The 18,461-nt window shown below is 37.5% G+C and overlaps 3 protein-coding genes across 13 annotated transcripts in view; 1 reads left to right on the top strand and 2 right to left on the bottom strand.

Moving 5' to 3' along the window:
* The window catches only part of LOC117812036, a 70,497-nt gene extending 68,144 nt beyond the window's left edge, over positions 1-2,353 (bottom strand). For all 7 annotated transcript variants that reach the window (XR_004631114.1, XR_004631116.1, XR_004631115.1 and 4 more), the window contains exon 1: positions 2,151-2,353. Coding sequence is in view for 3 of the 7 variants with exons in the window: in XM_034682576.1 (XP_034538467.1) it covers positions 2,151-2,326 (176 nt within the window). In the remaining 4 variants the exon portion in view is untranslated. The remainder of the gene's footprint in view (positions 1-2,150) is intronic.
* On the top strand, positions 1,616-11,012 carry cuedc2 (CUE domain containing 2). Of its 5 annotated transcripts, none has more exons than XM_034682573.1 (10): positions 1,619-1,751; positions 2,530-2,612; positions 2,717-2,860; positions 3,285-3,346; positions 3,850-3,983; positions 4,118-4,285; positions 4,403-4,467; positions 4,623-4,683; positions 4,766-4,928; positions 10,788-11,012. In XM_034682573.1, exons 2-9 carry the CDS (start codon positions 2,539-2,541, stop codon positions 4,910-4,912), a joined length of 855 nt encoding a protein of 284 aa, XP_034538464.1. In that variant the 5' UTR covers positions 1,619-1,751; positions 2,530-2,538; the 3' UTR covers positions 4,913-4,928; positions 10,788-11,012. The 5 variants fall into 5 exon arrangements, with proteins under 5 accessions (XP_034538460.1, XP_034538464.1, XP_034538461.1 ...); XM_034682570.1 differs by lacking the exon at positions 10,788-11,012 and adding an exon at positions 5,220-6,820; XM_034682571.1 differs by lacking the exon at positions 10,788-11,012 and adding an exon at positions 5,223-6,820.
* hif1an (hypoxia inducible factor 1 subunit alpha inhibitor) lies at positions 6,833-18,205 on the bottom strand. The gene is made up of 8 exons (XM_034682568.1): positions 17,777-18,205; positions 11,514-11,764; positions 10,797-10,945; positions 10,560-10,705; positions 10,286-10,392; positions 9,487-9,550; positions 9,272-9,382; positions 6,833-8,959 (listed from the first exon to the last, which is right to left on the bottom strand). Exons 1-8 carry the CDS (start codon positions 17,954-17,956, stop codon positions 8,903-8,905), a joined length of 1,065 nt encoding a protein of 354 aa, XP_034538459.1. The 5' UTR covers positions 17,957-18,205; the 3' UTR covers positions 6,833-8,902.
* Positions 18,206-18,461: the final 256 nt, after the last annotated feature.

An 18,461-nucleotide genomic window follows, 5' to 3' on the forward strand; every position in this document is an offset into this window, starting at 1 on the left:
CATCTTTATAAATCTTGCTAGATGGGTTTTATTAAGGTCAATCTTTATGTGTGCATGTTAAGCCAGGTATATGTATGTCTATATGCATGTAGGTATGTATGTATTATGTGTCATGTGAATGGTAGGTCTACCTGTGTGTACCTGTATATGTAAATGAGTTTGGTTGTGAGTGGCAATGTATGGCTGATGTGTGCATGTTCCACCCTGTGTGGGACTGCTCAGCTAATACCTGTCTGTGTGTCGGAAGCCCAATCTCAAGGTGAAACTGTTTTTGTGGATTTCGTAAATTGCCTATTGTTTTGAAACTGTGCTTATAAAGTTAAAAAAAAGATTCTGGGAAAAAGAATTGGGAATTATTATTGCACCGGAAGAATGGATGAATATAATCAATACTCAGATCTCTACCACAGCTTCACAGATGTGGAGGGACTTTTCATGGAAAAATTGTGTCAAATGTTTTATTACTCCGAAACAAAAATCTAGACAGCCCAACGCACAACTCAAATGCTTGAGAGAATGTGGCGACGATATGGCAGACCACACACACATATTCTGGGGTTGTCCTGCTATAAAAACCTTTTGGGAGGGTGTCCATAGAATAGCCAGAGAAGTCCTGAGCTATGATTTTGTTTTCTCTTTTCTGACTTTTTACTTGGGAAACATACTCTTAAAGTTACCTAAAAGTGATAGATACCTCTTGAAAATGTTTATATTGTTGGCAAGCAAAAAGGCCATAACAAGGCAATGGCTCTGTAGGGATCCACCCACAACTAATCAGTGGATAGACATCGTGATAAACATCCAAAGCATGAAGCATATGACTTACAAACTAAGACTACAGGGGGACAGATATGACATTTTCTGGGATAAATGGAATACATATCTGACACAAAGAGGTGATAACCTAACTTACATTCAATATACTTTGCTTTATGTAAACAATGTTGTTATTGCAGTAGTTTCTGTCACATATGCATCTCCCCTCCAAACTGTTACTGTTAATACTGTTGTTTTTGTTGCTCTGTGACCTGTATAGATAGAACATACAACTGTAGCTACTTCCTTCTAATTCATTATCATTATTATTTTTATTAATATTATAATGACTATTATTATTATTATTGTTACTGTTGTTATTTTCCATTCATTTTAATGTATTTATATTTTATTTATTATTCTACTTTGGGTTTTTACTCTTTGCTCTCTATGGCTTGTAAAAAATACAGTGCAACAGAGCTGTTTGGTATCTTGTATCCTAAAAAATGTTTGAAAAATAAAGTATACATATATATATATATATATAGAGAGAGAGAGAGAGAGAGAGAGAGAGAGAGAGAGAGAGAGAGAGAGAGAGAGAGAGAGAGAGAGAGAGAGAGAGAGAGAGAGAGAGAGAGATTCTGCATTCAATTGGCCAAAGGATAATTTAAAGAAAGAATAAAAAAGGTGGCATCTGACATTTTAATTCTTATTGAAGCACCACAGTTCACATCATTCTGAAAGAGACGGGCTTCAAATGAGACTTTCACTATAATCTGCATTAATCCCATAGACTGTATAAATATTATTATTCGATTCATCCCATAGACTGTATATCCAGACTGTTTACAATCACAGGAAGTGACGTCTTAATGTTTGAATCGTGCGGGCTAACAAGCAGCAGGGACCGAAATCCTGTAACCACTGCACTGACCAGCATCCCCCTGATACATTTGGGGAACAAGTGCATCTTCATGTTCCTGTAATTTGTCACAGTAAGTTTGACTCTACTTAAAGTCGCTGTGGTATAGATAACCTGTGTCTGTGAGCCTGTGAACGTTAACCGTTACATCGAGGTTGTTGTTGTTAGCAATTTAGCCCACTTAGCTAGCGCTGTTTAGCTATCAACCCACTTACGGAGATGTGACAGTGATGATAAACTAACCTTGTTATTAATCAAACAGAGGAATTTTGAACTCAACTAATTACAACACATGACAACCCTTTATAACGGGCTGGCTAATGAAAAATGTAGTTGCCCCGTTTGTAATTAACTATTAGCTAGCTTAAAACCAGCATTAGGTAATGTCCAGCACTGGGCTAGAACTTACTTTAGGTGCTTGATGTAACTGCATTCATTTGACAGTCAAGTCCCTCTACATCACATAACTTACTGTGTTAAACGAAGGCGTGGAGGAGTTTTCTCGACGGTAAACATGTTAGGTAGTGCTGCATCCTGGATAACAGAGCTCGAGGTGTTTGCTGCAATGAACCTTAAAGTCCACCTACTTGGAAGTTCACGCAGGTCATGCGTACGAGTCCACACGGACCACCTATGGCATCTCACCATGACATCATAAGTTGCTGCAGCTCCAGCTTGCTTTCACAACCAAGCTTTCATAAGAGATGCTTTTGTAACATTTCCATGTCCGTCTGAACTGAGGAGGAGCCATATTTGGTGCGCGGATGACAACTTGGTTATTTAAAGTGTTTGGTAAGGTCTTCTCGTTATATCTGATGTTCCTCAACTCAAGCACTCTGTGTCCTCTGCAGGAGAACGCAATGGACCTCCACAAGATCATCCACAATGCAATGCATGAATTCATCCAGACTTATATTCCTGACGCAGATCTCAGGTAAAACAGCCCTGCTCCTTTTTTTTTTTTTTTTTGCATTGTCTTGAAAGGTGTGCTTCAAACAGTGTTATAATAATTTTTTTCTTTTTATACCTTCAATACAGCACACTGGATGATGTTCTTCTGTCTTACATCACTGGCGTCCTGGAGGATCTGGGCTCTCAGCAGAGTGTTGAAGAGAACTTTGATGTGGAAGTCTTTGGAGAGATGTTAGAAGCTTACATACCTGGTTTTGCTGAAATTGAAAGGTAAACAAACAGTTACGCTCTTTCCTCTACTTTGAATGTTTCATATCAAGAGTATCTAGTAGTGTCTGCCTGTCAAAGCCTGAGGGACGCACCATCCCATGGTGTTTGATTTTGGGTGGGGGTTTTGTGAGCGTGCCGCATCGGGTGAGGACATTGAGATATGCTGTATGGGTGATCGTTCATTTATGCGTATAGAATATGTAATATAATATGTGGTTGGTATGTATGTGATGAATATGGTGTGTGATCAATGTATATGTGGTGAGTGTAGTGTCTTGTGGATATATATGCAATGTATGTGTATGAATGTATGTGCTTTGGCAATAACATGCCTTTGTTCATGCCAATAAAGAAAAAAATTGAATTGAATTGAGTACCAGGCACCTCCAGGACTTACTTTGTCATGATTTTTTCCATGTTGCAGTGTCAAAGTCTGTGAGATGATGTTCATTCTGGCTTCCAAACTCGCCACAGCTCGGACCTCAGGTATCACTTCATTATTGTTGTTGTTGTTGTTGTTGTTGTTATCCTCTAAGAGTCATGAAAACAAGTAATTTTGTTTGTGTCACTCATTTAAAGCTCTTGTGAGGAACTTTTATTTAATGTTTATTTTGCATGATCCCTGAGGACTAAGTGGAGCCTTTAATCTCTTTACTGATCTTGTCCTGTACATGCTCAAGTTGTGCTTTCTTTTAATAATCAAACACTTTCTGTGAATCTTTGCCTCAGACATGTCTCAAAGAAAAATGTCTGTTCCTACAGCAGGCTGTTAATCCCTTCATCTGACACCTACCCCACTGCAGCATTTATAGGCATTTAAATAACTGTATATAAATAATCAATCTGCCTGTCAATGATCTCTTGCTTTTGAAGTTTTCATTTCAGTCAGTTTCATAACCAGCTAAAAAAAATCTCCTCACAGGAGCTTCAAAATGTGGATCAAATCATTCATACTCCTATGCGCTGATATTAATTTGTTTCAACTTTAGCTGATGAACAAAACGAAGTGTCTAAAGAGCAGACCGAAGAGACTTCACCTAAACTCGTGACCATCTCCGCTGAACCTCCACCTGAAAGCGAAACGCAGTGCCTTACAAATCAGACAGAGGGCGCCGCTGCCAAGGTTATCATTTCTCATTTGACAGCTGCATTTTAATTTCAGACACAAGTTGTTGACTTATGCACATTTTATGTTCTTCAGTTATTTTTTTTTACATCCATCAAATAGAGGTTATATCTTTATGTGTACATTTCCAGCCACAAGTGTCTGAATGGGAGGCTCAGGAGCAGCACCTGCTGGAGATGTTTCCCAAATGTAGTCTCTCCGAGGCTCGTAGCGCCCTGTCTATTGCCAAAGGAGACATGGAGGAAGCTGTGCGCCTTATCATAGAGGGCGATGTCCAACTCAGTTCATCTCCTCTCAATGTGAGTCTCTGCTACATTTAGAAAACTTCATTTCACTTAACATGTTACTTCAACTACATGTGTATGTGTATACTACTGTATGCTGGATATCTATTTGACGGTATCCTATAACCACAGGTAAACCAAGGGAAGAATATTTCCGTTGTGGCAGACCATAAACTGAAAGAGAGCATTCTTGAAAAGTGAGTAAGATAGCTTTAATTGGTTGGAGAGCAGAACTGACCTTACTTTTTTGTTTAAGGTTTTATTACTATCTTAACTTAAATATACTTCTAAGAAATCTTGAGAGATAATATAATCATTTTGGGGCTTGCTCCTTCATGTTTCATCTCCACAGGTACATGTTAGTGGACAGGGAGGATGACAAAAAAACACACCGGCCTGTTGCCCCCAAAGACGTAAGCATCCTGTTGTACTCACTCTCCCGTTGTAGCCTCAGTAAATTGTTTACATTAAATTAAACTGTATATTTTTTCACAGGCTCCAAAGAAGCTAGTCCGTTACCACAGTAACCAGGTGGTTACCACGAAAGGGGAGCGGTATCAGCTCGTGAAAACAAACGAGGCAGAGGACATGAAGAAGACGTACGTCAACCTCAAGCCTGCACGAAAGTACCGATTTCATTGATGACCAGCACAACACTGTAAGAGCAGCTACTGACCTTTTTGTTTACACTATTTAATTTATTGTGTTTATTTAGCCTGAATTTGTGAGATTTGTTTACCCAAGTTAAGGATGGTATTTGTCAGTGGCTTATTTTTAAGGAATTCCCACCGTTATATGCCTTGGTTGAAACTTTAAATTTCAGTGTTTGATTTTTCTTTGTATTTCCCCTGAGAGCTTTTGAAGATTTGTGTGATACTTTGGTGTGGATGTTGTAACTTGTGTTCTGGATTGTATAACATCCTAACCTCTCTACTTTTTGCCATCTCAGCAGGTCTGATGTTGCACTGACATTCTCATTATTTTAAAATCTTAGCCTTTTATTTATCCCAGCTGTTTCTTGTTTTTATTTGTTTATTTGTACCTGCTTTAACTGGTCCAGTATAGATTTATCATTATCATGACATTTACTGAAAAACACGATTTAATTATAATCCTTGAATATATTCTAGTGGTGCTGTAGAGTTTGGGGTTTGTTTCAGTACAAGTCTCAATGGCTTCTTTTACAAACACACAAAAAAAATCAATGACGCCAATTTGATTTAAAGATCTATTTTTACATCATGCAAGAAAAACAGTGCTGTTGAAATATTTGGTATACTTGTGTTTTTGACAATTTGTTGTGCTACAAAGTTATTTTCACATTAAAAAACTGACATGCAACATACTCACTATTTTTAAAGCCGGTTTGTGTAGCCGTAGGGTTTTAATGGTTGGCCTCACTAGACTGGAAACCCACACCTACAGACATTTAGGACTCATGATACACTCAATATTGTTAATATACAAAGAAAATAGTATTTACTCTACCGATTGATCATTATAAAATATCTTACCTACAATAAGCAATTTCTGTTTTTCGAGTTATCTGTTTGACCTACATGAACACATATTTTGTCCTTAGTCCATGTTCCAGATTGAAGCCAAATTATTCATAACTTTAGTTAATGTCAAAATATTTTTGTTTTCCTTAATTGAAGTATTTTTTTCTTTTATAATAATAGATACAGAAAATGCTAGCATCTACATGCAAAGGAGGCCATGGTCCTTATTGTTCTGACACAACCTGATAAATCAGATCCTGAAATACATTTTCACTCACTGTAAATAAAATTACTCTCTAGTACTGTATAACCATCATGATTCATTTGGAGTTAATATTGTAGCACAGCCGATTCAATTCACAAGAGGATCACAAACCAATACAGCACTCTAATTTTTTGGCATACTAAAGCAGAGGATAGTAGTTACCCCTTAAAGGTGAGTGCAATGTGCTGCTGGAGAAGTTATTTCCAAAAGCATTGTCTTTATTTTTGATATAGATGTTTAGATTTTGCAAAGTCTCAAATCATGTATTTATTGTGAAGAGGCCTGTTGCGTGGTTTCAGGGTCTGTTCACATGATGTATCTGACGTGGTTCAATGTCACAGCTCCATGTTTCTCATTTGTGTTGTGTGCAATTTTGCTTCGCTTGTGGTCGTTGGTTGTGAACTTTTGATTCTGATTGGATTCCTCTTTGATTCTTGTTAGTTGTGTATTAGGATGTTCAGGTTTCTTTTGATTTTTTTTACTGATATACTGTGTTTGTGTTAATCTGCATCCACTTGGAGCAGCTATAAGCAGATGTTTTTGATTTGATTGGTGGTATATTTTTCCTGACTGTAGGTGTGACACACTCCAGCGTTGAAAGATATGTTGTTACTGATACCTGTCATCATCAGAAGCAATGGTCTTTAACAAGTTTATCATGGTGTTAATGTAACGCTTGGATGGATTTACTGAAGCTATTAAGTCAACTGAGATCAACCATGTGCTTCAAACAACTGCTGACGCACAATTTATAGTAAATAAAACTAATTTTTGTAGATCATTTACCGTCTTCTGTGGAATATTCACTCTTCTTACTTTATTCAAAAGCAGAAAATGTCATACCTTTTTTCAGAAATCACATGTTCCCACAGGTCTTAAGAGCTTGACAAACAAACTTTACTCAGAGGAACAAGGAGAGCACATACTGTATGTTCACAACAAAAACAGTCATTCAGCACTTAAAAACATGCCTCTATGTCTATGAACCCTTGTCTTTGCAAACTTTAAAGCTGTTTTTTTTTTAATGCCAGATTGAAAACAAACATCTAAACCATTTAATAAAACCTCAAAAAATCAAGTTCTTGCAATATGACATGCCATTCTATTCTCAAGCAAGGCACATAATTGTAAACAGGAATCAACCAAGCAAATGACAAATAACTCATATTATAACCAATATAGAGCAGCCAGTGGGGCTAGATCTATGCTGTATCAGCAGTTTAGAGGTTTAACCTTATTCCTACAAAACAAAAGTCTGAAAAAACAGCAACCATTAAGTGCTAGCTGGTTTTCTTTTTTATTGTGCAGTCTAAATCCACTGATTCATCTAGTTTCATGGGCAAACAAAGCTTTCATGAAATGGAGACACCTACTATATACCAATTTGGCACATACAGCAAAACTTAAATTACCCTCTTCTTTTGTTTAAAGTCAATTTTCCATCAGTTCAAGAGAGCACTTCAAAGTGTAAACACCTTCACGTCTTTACAATATGGCTGCATGGTGGTTAAAATATGTGCGTTTTCATGAACCTACAGTAACCATAGGAGCAGAGGAGCTAGACTTCCCTACACATTGCAGCATTATCTAATTGTATCTGCTCAGTTTATCACAACATACTGAAGATTTGTATTGTAGCAGTTTTGTGCATGGACCAGCTAAATGACACATCAAGCTTAGCATGCAACTGCAAACTTGACCACAAGATGGAGGTGCAACCACAGCAGAATATCCTAGATCAGTCTGTAAATATTAAATAAATCATTAAAGCAGTTGACTTTAACAACTCATAATTGAAGCATCAAACTCCCAAGAAAATATTGCCTGTAAATACTTTGATTAGTTTTCCTCAAGACAAGTAACTTACAGTATTTTCCTTTCATGTTTCATGTAACCATATTTGCAACTGAAACTGCATTATAGCATTTGTTGTCCACACCAACTCAAGTACTTCTAAAAGGCAGGGAAGCACATTCAAGAAAGACCTTGAAATAGAATTCAAACAAGCAAACGCATAAATAAAACACAAAGCAATAACTCAGCTAAAATAACTTAGCTGTAAGCAGTCACATACTCCTTCAGATGAATATATGAGCTCTCTTTCTCCACACCCACACATATGTTTGATCATGTTCCTGATCACATGAGTTTTTAATCACTGCACTTCTGTGTTTTATTACTTAACCAACCTTTCTTAGAAACAAAAACTCCCACTGATCACTCACTTTAACTGTTTAAGGTGGGAGGAGAGATAATCCAGATTACACAGAGACATTTCATCTTTTCATCTTTCATCATCTTTAAAGGTTGGAATGAAATCCCTTGAAAAGCTGACTGTGGTAAAGATGCAAAGTCTGGTCATTCTATGTGTTTTCCATCCACAACTGTGGCACTATGTGTTAATAAGAAATTCCTCATTTTTAACCAATATGTACTGTACACATATTCCCCCTTAACTCATCCATTAGTGGTCAAAATATCGTGGTTGTTCCAAATATTAAAACTCAAACATCAGGTTAGAGAATGCAACTAAAGACCCATAAGCTTGAGTTCTGATAATGCTGGAGAACACAGATTTTCATTCAAATGTATTCAGACTCAAGCCAGATTCAGCTTCTTCTTCAAAAACACAAGAAAAAAAACAAGACTTCTTCAGGCAGGACTCATCTCCATGAGAAGATTTTTGTTCTGTGATCACATTTGCAACGACCATGGCACTCGAAGACTGAAGCAGAACAGGTTTCAAGATGGCCGCTTATTGCCATGCAGCGTTACCTAACTCCAAAGTCAGAATGAGGAAACCACACGCAGCAGTCTCTCTTGCACACACACAAACAGTTCCTCAAGCTTCCAGGGTAGTGGACTCTAACTGAGATCCTGATCATATCTCCCCTTGATCATGGTTTTCAGTAAAGGTCCAACCTACAGAGAGACAAAGATTGTTGGTCAGAAAAAGAAACGTCTGTCATATCACATGCTCAACTCACAGTCCCAGACTGCATATATCTTTCCTTTGCACTAAATCAGGTAAGCCATAAATATTCACAGTAATTAGGTTGCTAGAAGGGCCAGTATGCCGCAGGGATTTCATGTAACAGGTGACCTAAATGTGAATCTTATTTCATGTTCTAGAAACTGGCAGTGTGGCTTTATGAGTGACTTATACAATCAGTGCAGGGTTTGAAGTTTGAAGGGTTTGTATTGTGAAGGGGTTATAAAAGCATTTGATTTTACCTCATGTGGGTTTCCAAGTGCTTCTCCCAGCATCTTCTCAATATTTCTCATGATGGCCACCTTCTGATGAGCTCGCAGGGGGTATTCTATCCTCTTGGGTGTTGGTGCACCCTGATCAAAGTTGTCAACAAAGCAGGTGAGTTATCATAAAGAAATATAATGTGGCAAAGTCAGCAGGAATGTAATGACTGTGGAGGAGACTCAGATATGCGTACTTTGTACCAGAAGTTTACAGTGATCGTCACTCCACCGTTTAGCAGAGACTCAATATGATGCCACCTGAAGGAAGAAGGAAAACATGAACAACATCATTCTTATTACTCTTTTGTAAAGTTATTCTGGCTACTGCATGATTTAAAAAGTATCTGCATCAAAAACAGGAGGAAGAGATCAGTTTGAACACTCAGTTTAAGCAAAAGGAAACAAAAAGGGCGGGACATGGTATAAATAACCTAACATCTATAGAGAGAAGCAATATAAGCTGTTTTCATACACGCACTGCCCCTGAATTTTACCCAACACGACTGTTCACACATCCCCTCACAGTGTCACAGTGTGTATGCACAATTGTACATTTAAGTCGTAGAAGCAATATGACCTTTGTTTTCAGTAAAACTAGTACAGGCTTGCAAACAGAGGAGAAGCTACCAAAGTAAACGGCTCAAATCAGCACACAGAGGTGCTACTTTTGTTTTCTTACCAGTTAGGAGTAATTCATATCATAACTCTAATGCCATCCAGCTGCTGGTGATTCTTGCTCCCAACCATGCACTTTTGTTAATAACTATCACTATTACTATTACAGCTGCATTGTACATAAATCATCCTTTACAGAGCAACCTGTACCTTCTTGCCAATAAGACATGATACACCTCCAATGAATAAAAAGCTTTGATGGATTTTCTTTTACAGCATGTCCAATTAAAGAATATTATCCTGAAATGCAGAAAGCACAATAGAATATCTTCTGGCTCCTATATTCACCCAGAAAGCCCAAAAATTAGCATGTCTTACCAATACATGGGGATGTAGAGCACATCTCCTGGGCCCACAACCGCCTCATAGCCAACCACATTTTTAAAATTAGGAAAGCTCTCATAATCAGGGTTATCAAAATCGACCTGTAAATAAAAAATAGAGGTATATTTATTAGATATATAACATAAAATGCCTTTATTTGATTTCCTTTTTCATTTCTGATATTAAACCAACAACTATTATATAAAACCTATGCTCTTTTTTTCTACTGACAGTGTCATCCACATATGGAGACTGTTCAATAGCTTACCTGGCTCTGTCTGTCACAGGGGTGGTGCACAGGGTATGGATAAAGACACTCAAACTGGTCTGGAGGGAAGAGGAGGCATCTCTTCTGGCCTTTGATCTGTGCAAAGAAGTTTTGCTGCTCGTCGTAATGAGCTGGCGTCACATTACCTGTGATTAACAGAATATTTAAATTGAATGTGATGTGGGAAAACATTGCTGACAAATACTTTTTTTTTTTTTACTCCAACAGAGTCCTTACCCTCCATGCCTATGAGCAGCAGGTTGGATGTCAGCTGTCCCCAATTTCTCTTCGCTTGCTGCTTGTTGATCCAGTTCCAGTTGAAACCAAGAAAGTCAACAACTATCTTCTTGCCTACTGTGTCATTCAGGGTCTGCTGCAGATAAACCCTTAAAACCACATTAAAAAAGACGTGTAAAATAAGTGAGCCACTGTTCCACGATCAGAGTCTTGAAACATGTCCCAGAGCAGTTACTTTTCATAAGTGCTATAAATATGTTGGCAGGGCATAAGGTTGTCCATAAGGTACTTGCATTCCAGTAGACAACTCATTTAACCACAAACATCAATATGACATTCATGGAAATGGACAATATCAATGCAAATGGACAACTTTGCAACTTTGCATGAGTAACTCAAACGGCAAGTTCATATGTAAGTGATCTGTGTGCCACCAGGCCAAGTCAGGTCACAGCAAAAGGCTTTTCCCCTGCGTCTCCTGTGTTAATGCTTAGTCATTACTCCACTTTCCTGTGCTGTATAACGTTTCATGAGAGAAAACACCCTTCACTGTCACACACCTGCAGCACAGTCACATCTTGTTCCCGACACTTGAGATACTTGCCTGCTGCAGCTTTAAAGACAGAATTTTGTCTAGATTGAGTACTAGACCAGGCTCAGTTTATATAAACACAGCCTAATCATAATCCTGTTCCAAGAAAAATGTCCTTGTCTTACCTCTCCTCTCCTCCCATTTCCTCCACCATTTGCATTTTTTCCACAAATTCTGAGAATTTCATTTCTGTCCGACGAGACTTGGGGACAAAGTTCTCAAAAAGAGCCATTTTTTTCTCGTCATAGTAGAGGAATTTGTGTTTTTCTGCAGTGTAAACAGAGAAGTCCCCATTCCCAATGTTCTCCTCGAGGTATGCAATGTCCCATTTGAGAGCTGGATAGACAAGGTTTGTGTCCGTCAAAACCACCGGTTCCTGAGAACAGATAAAAGAAGATTCATTACAGTAATATGAAAAACATGTTTGTTTCAAGTGAATGAGCCTACTTACATACAAGCACACTCTCTGTAAGGAATAATGCACAGAGTTATCCCTGCAAGAATGCTAAAATGCTGTGCTGTGAATTCCAATTCCATTATAATTTATATTACGTTTTGGGTCTTTATTTCCTTTATTTGCATAAAATGTAAAAAAATAACAATAATAACTGAGCACAAATGATTTATTTTGACTGTAAGAAATACAAATATCATTATAAAAATGTATGTTAAAATGTTATACCATTTTTAAAATCTGTTATTTCTATAACAAGTGGTTATCTCATGACTCTACTCTTGCATTTAAGTTGGGTTTTTTATTTCTAGTGACTGCAAATAGATGTACCTTTTTTTTACATTTCTGTTAATAGGGGTCATGAAACAATAGAAACATTATTTAAACTTCTGATGCATGTAACATAAGTGGGTAAAACACTTGTTCACATAAGATAGATAGATAGATAGATAGATAGATAGATAGATAGATAGATAGATAGATAGATAGATAGATAGATAGATAGATAGATAGATAGATAGATAGATAGATAGATAGATAGATAGATAGATAGATAGATTTTATTTCAGACCCATAGGTCCAAATCAGCACAAGAGTAATATAAAAGACTAAAAATAAGTAAAATACATGTCCAGCAAGAAATAAAAAGATCACAGAACTACAATTTATACATTCATTTTGATTAAAACATAAAAATGCATTTGTTCAAATGTTTCCAAAAGCAAGAAAAATACCTTGTGTCACTTAATGTGGGCTGAGTGAGCCCCCTTAAAATTTCATTTTCTGAATCAGCTAAGCAACACATACATTTATACAATGTCACAATGTCATTTAGCAGACACTTTTATCCAAAGCGTTCTTGAGAAGTGCTCTATAAATAAATCTTACTTACTTACTTAACAAGAACAACACAAGCAAAGATCTAGACAAGAGGAAACAAGATCAGTAAGAGTAACAAAGTGCTTCAAGTCCATTTGGGTGCAGGCACTGCCAAGCAGTGTAAAGACAATGCACAAAAGTAAATAAGGTTTATTTTTTTTATTTTTTTTTATTTTTTTAAATAAGGAACATCTACAATGAAGCAACCAAACAATTTAAGACCTTCTTTTATCATCATCAACAATTAACTTGTCATCAACACAATAATTACCTAAGTACCAAGTGCTGGGTCACTCCAGAGCTGAACACAGATTCCCAGAGTAGAGCAGGACAGTGCGAGTGCATCAAATGTATCAGTACAGCATGAATAGGGACATTGTTTGATACAAACATAAAACTTGCACTGGTCCATCTTGGTAGTTTAAGGAAGATTCACTATGCATCATTATATGCTACCTGAAGCTTTTTCATTTTAGCTATACTGTAAGTGCACCACAAATGAGCAGTGTAAAGAGGAAGCCCTAAAAAGCTCTGTTTTAACATTATCTGTGCACATTGGAAACTTACATGCCAGCATATTTGCCTGTGCATAAAGTTTACAGCACTGTCGCTGCAGATCATCATCATCATCACATCAGTAATTTCTGGTAATGTGCCCCAGATATTTGACTTTGTCCACTACACTATAAGCACTTGTTCAGAGATACAGAAAGATGCAAAGTGTTGCTTCTGATCATCCTTGGCTTTCACAATCATTATCCCACTCTTTATGGTGTTAAACTTGATGTCATGCTGCACACCATAGCTAGATGCATATTCTGAGCAGTTGCTGTAAGCCAGCACTATAGAGGGGACAGGATGACTGAGTCATTAGCATACATCAGATGATTAACAAGGCTATCCCCCCCTCCATACAGCCAGTCTTACAAGCTTTCAGCTGCTCAGAAAGATTGTCCACGTACAAGAGATTCAGCATGTTTATCCCCTGGATTGTGTCACAGACTTATCTAAAACATTCAGAAACAAATCTATTTCTATGTCTGTTATCTTCTTAAACAAACCCGAACAGAAGTCCTAATATTAACCCGTGCAGTACAGCGTAGTTCAGTTTATGACAGTACATATACTGCAGCGAGGGCTACGTGACTGACTGAACGTACACTGCTGTGCGCGCTCTCGCCTCCAGCCTCACTGCACCGCCTCTCCGTTTCACTTTCACAGGAGAGCGCGTGGATAGTCTCAGTGGACCCGAGGAGTTATAACAGCCAACATAAGACGTCTGTTTTCACGCTTCAACACTTTTGTTTCTTCGCAGCGGCAACAACTTCTACCGTGCTAGTTTCATGTCATAAACTCGGCTTTATTTAACATTTAATTTACTAAAATAAGGTCTCTTTACGCAGAATCTCACTTGATGCGAATTGGAGGGGACATACTGGAACATGACACGTGTACACAATACGTTAATAAGGATGTTTCATTGAGATGTTTTGACGGTGTGAACAATGAAACATGACGTTTTTGTACACATCCACGCTCTTCTTATAGCACTGTTGCACGAGCGCGTTTGTGATTGGCTGCTGAGTGTTCTAAAATAGAAAGACTGTTTAACGAGGAAAGAGGGGGGGGGCACTCCTTAAGTGTCACCACACTCCAAAGGTTAAAACACAGATATTATATTAATCCATCGATTCAATTGCAACCATAATCCATTCACTGTAAGCCTGCTTTTAATTATAGACAGAGGTGCAAAGCAAGCCAACTTATGTTAGTGAATGGACTGATAGACCACTTTGCCTGCACCGATTACAATCTTTCAAATATAAGATAAGAAATATAATCAAATTTAAAGTTATGTTATTCAAGTAGATTTGTACACAACTTTAAGAGTTTTTATCATACCCTGATGATTATTTGAGTACAGCATTTATTGTTATTATTTTACCATTTTGACCCATGCACCAGTACACTGCAATAAACCCATTTAATATTATAGCCTTTCAATGATTTTGAGCCCATCAGAAGAAAATTTGTCTGCATATTCCAATCACAAAAACAAACCCACCAAAGCCGGCTTAAAGCATCGAAGAGTTGAAATTCTATACTCTATTTAAAGTGAATCACTTATCAAAACCATGTCTCTAACCTTTTGAAATTGAAATTAAGGAGACAGAACAAAATCAATGAAGCCAGCACTTTCTCAGGGTATAATTGTATTTAACTTTTTTTTTCAACCCACATGAAAGGTATTATTTCCTTCACATGGTTCACAAAGAACAGGCCCGCTTATATGTTAATTGTCATATTTGTCATTTTTGAATGTCACAACAATGTATAACTCCAGTTCCAGAAAAGTTTGGATGTTGTCAATGAGAACATAATTTCATTATTTAAACCAGACACTTCACTGAAAATTGAGCAAAGAGATCACATCAAATGTTGAAACTGTTTCACTGTTTTAACATTCTAAATTTGATGCCAGCAGCATGTATCAAAAAACAAAAGCTGATACAGGGGCTGTTACACTGCATCACCTCTTCTTTTAACAACTGTCTGTGTATGTTTGGGGAACGAAGAGTCCAGTTTCAGGAGTTTTGAAAGCAACATGTCGTCCCATTTTAAATGCACAGTCTCCTTTGTTGCATTTTTTGTTTCATGATGCACTGAATGTTTTGGATAGGTGACAAGTCAGGACTGCAGGCAGGCCAGTTTAGCACCTGGACTCTTCTACTACGAAGTCATGCTGTTGCAATACGTGCAACATGTGGTTTGGAATAGTCTTGCTGAAATATGTGAGGTCTTCCCTGAAAAAGCATTGTCTGAATGGCAGCATATGTTGCTCCAAAACATAACAAATCAAAACATTGTAAGCTACTCATGCAATGGGCACTTATTATTATTATTATTATTATTATTATTATTCTGCATTTCCATACCATCTTGGATACTGGCTCTTAAACTGTGAACTGATAACAAGCTAGGGGGTCTCTCTCCTCTCTAGAGTGAAGGACACAGAGACCCTGATTTCCCAAAAAGAACAATTTGCTACTTTGTCTCATTCCATCTTATATGGACACACAGAAGTCGCCAGCATTTCAGGATGGTGGTAATATACGGTTCCCTCTATGCATAGTACCATTTTAATGTGCATTTGGTACATTTGATTTTGTGCTCATGCAGTGATTTGAACTGCAGAGTCATGTCCGTTTTTAATGCAGTGCTGCCTGGTGGCCCAAAGAGCATAGCCATCCAATATTGTTTCTTTGTCTTTGTCACTTTTGTACAGAGATTTTCTCAGATTCTGTCAATCTATTCATAATGTATCATGAAGTGTCGGTGATGAAATCCAAAATTCTTTTCATTTTTAAACTGAAAATTCTTGGTCCTCCCACCTCTCCTTCTGACAGACTCAGCCTCTGTGGAATGCCCAGTCATGTTACTAACCTGTTGCAACTTAACCTAATTCATTGAATGCATTGCAAATAACAAATATTTTGTCGTGGGTTATTATTTTTAGCATTGCACATCATTTTCCCACCTGTATTGAAACATGTTGCTGGCATCAAATCTTAAAAGGAGCATATCTTTTTCATAAAACATTTTCTTCTTCTTGCAACAAAATTTGATATGTTGTCTTTTTTGGAATTGGGGTTGTAGTATAAGTGCTTGGTGAACAAAGCTATTGAGTGACTTTTGTTGTAAACCTGTTCTCAAGAGCTGAAATTATAGGTTTGTGTGCAACAGACTAATTTGAACCAAGTGAAAGCAGGACAACTTATCATTAACAAGCAGTGGAAGAACAAATTCTACGTATGACAAACATAAAACTGTTTCAATTGAGTCAGAATCTACATCAAAGTACTTTAGGCTAATAGGTAATATTATCAAAACACAACCTGGAGTGTCACTCGTGAATGAAAGTAACAACTTGCAGGGTGTGTAAAGACTCATTGTCCTCTGGGGACAGCAATTATGAGAACTACAACCTGATTTCTCTCCTCACCACAAACGACACACTTATACAACAAGGTAGCCTGACACATCTTTTAACATCACACACCAATTAAACTGACACTAACTACCTGCTGTGATATTAAACATTGGCTCGGCCTTGAACCAACTCCACAAAAGCAATGCATTTACTGCATGTTTATATCAGTAATGCACATTTATAGGGCTACATTCTTGTGCATACTGTAGGTAATGTATGTACGTAACATAAGATTTATGTCTTGTTCATGTACTCTACCAGTCAAAAGTTTGGAAACACCGTCTCATTCAAAGGTTTGTATTTATTTTAATTATTTGAAACACTGCAGATTAATACCAAAGACATCAAAATTATGAAATAACATATATGGAATTATTTTAATTAACACAAAAGTGTTAAACAAACCAGAAAAAGTTTTATATTTTAGATTCTGTAAAGTAGCCCCCTTTTTCCTTCGTGACAGCTTTGCACACTCTTGGTATTCTCTCAGTCTGCTTCATGAAGTGGTCTCCTGGAATGGTTCTGAATTAACATGAGCCTTGTCAAGAGTTCATTTGTAGAATGACTTGCCTTCTTGTAATCCATATTATGGCAAAAACATATTATTTCATAGTTTTGATGTCTTCAGTATTAATCTACAATGTCAAAAATAATTACAATAATTATAAACCATTGCATGAGAAGTTGTGTCCAAACTTTTGACTGGTAGTGTATGGAATAAGAATGAATGTATACAAAAAAAATATATGTGCTGTTTTTCCAGACGAATGCATGTAGGCTTTAGCTTTATTTATCTCTTAACTTTCAGTCCCATCTGTTATCTTACCATTACAAATAGAACCATTGGTTTCTAAAACACCAAGACTATCAAGTTCACTACAAGTTCACTTTCAGTTTCACATGAACACAAATGTGAAATGATCAAATATAACTTTAAATTTAAATCTTAATAAGTCAACTTTTTAATAAAACCAGTGGCACTTCTCAGCCCTCCTTTGTGGTTATTGCTGTGTAATGATATATAGGTCATAAGAAGTTTTAACAAGCTAACTCAGCTTGTTTACCTCGTTATTTATGAGCATCTCTGCTCTGGGGTCCGTATGAGACAGCCTGGGGATGGGCTTGGTAGGGAAAGAATATGTCCGGAGTTGAGACTCATCCCAGCCCCGGTTATCCCCTCCAGTGAAGGCGGCACCTCCTTCGCTCCCTGCCGGGTCAGCCTCCACAACGGTTGCCGCTGCCATGGTCGTCAAGCGCCGATTAGCCGCCTCCGTCCTCCGTACAATGAAACAACCAGAGACTGGCTTTTCTTCCGGGCTCTACCCTGCAATGCTCCAGGGACAGCGGGGAGAATATCATAAAACCTTTCCCATTCACAGCTATTTAATTACTAGAGGCAGACCTGTGCACTGCCAACTACTGAAACCCTCTCCAGGTTCTGTTCCGTGAAGGTGTTTACACACCGTGTTGACAGCCACAGAACAAACGACGCAGATATTCAAGGAAACACTTCCATTATTTTATTTACACAATATCAGACAGCGACACCTAGCGGGCTGGGTGAGTAATTTCTCATATTGTAAGAACCCAACTCTACCACAAGAGGAAGCTGTTGTACTTATTTTGTAATGAGAATAAAAGACAAGCTATGAAATCATCAACGACCATAGGCTGAATAACATATTAAGAGACACATTAATGCAGTCCTTTATATATGTATTTCAGATATATGCAGGGAATTTTAATTAA

The sequence above is a fragment of the Notolabrus celidotus genome, chromosome 4, assembly GCF_009762535.1.
Source record: "Notolabrus celidotus isolate fNotCel1 chromosome 4, fNotCel1.pri, whole genome shotgun sequence".
In the NCBI taxonomy this organism is placed as follows: Eukaryota; Metazoa; Chordata; class Actinopteri; order Labriformes; family Labridae; genus Notolabrus; species Notolabrus celidotus.

Excerpts from the sequence above, each read along its gene's own strand:
- cuedc2 (XM_034682569.1), top strand. The coding sequence starts at position 2,539 with ATGGACCTCCACAAGATCATCCACAATGCAATGCATGAATTCATCCAG. Across the intron at positions 2,613-2,716 it reads ATTCCTGACGCAGATCTCAG|CACACTGGATGATGTTCTTC; the intron begins GTAAAACAGCCC and ends CCTTCAATACAG. Across the intron at positions 4,286-4,402 it reads TCAGTTCATCTCCTCTCAAT|GTAAACCAAGGGAAGAATAT; the intron begins GTGAGTCTCTGC and ends CTATAACCACAG.
- hif1an (XM_034682568.1), bottom strand. The coding sequence starts at position 17,956 with ATGGCAGCGGCAACCGTTGTGGAGGCTGACCCGGCAGGGAGCGAAGGA. Across the intron at positions 11,765-17,776 it reads AGATGCTCATAAATAACGAG|GAACCGGTGGTTTTGACGGA; the intron begins GTAAACAAGCTG and ends ATCTGTTCTCAG. Across the intron at positions 9,551-10,285 it reads CTCTACATCCCCATGTATTG|GTGGCATCATATTGAGTCTC; the intron begins GTAAGACATGCT and ends TTCTTCCTTCAG.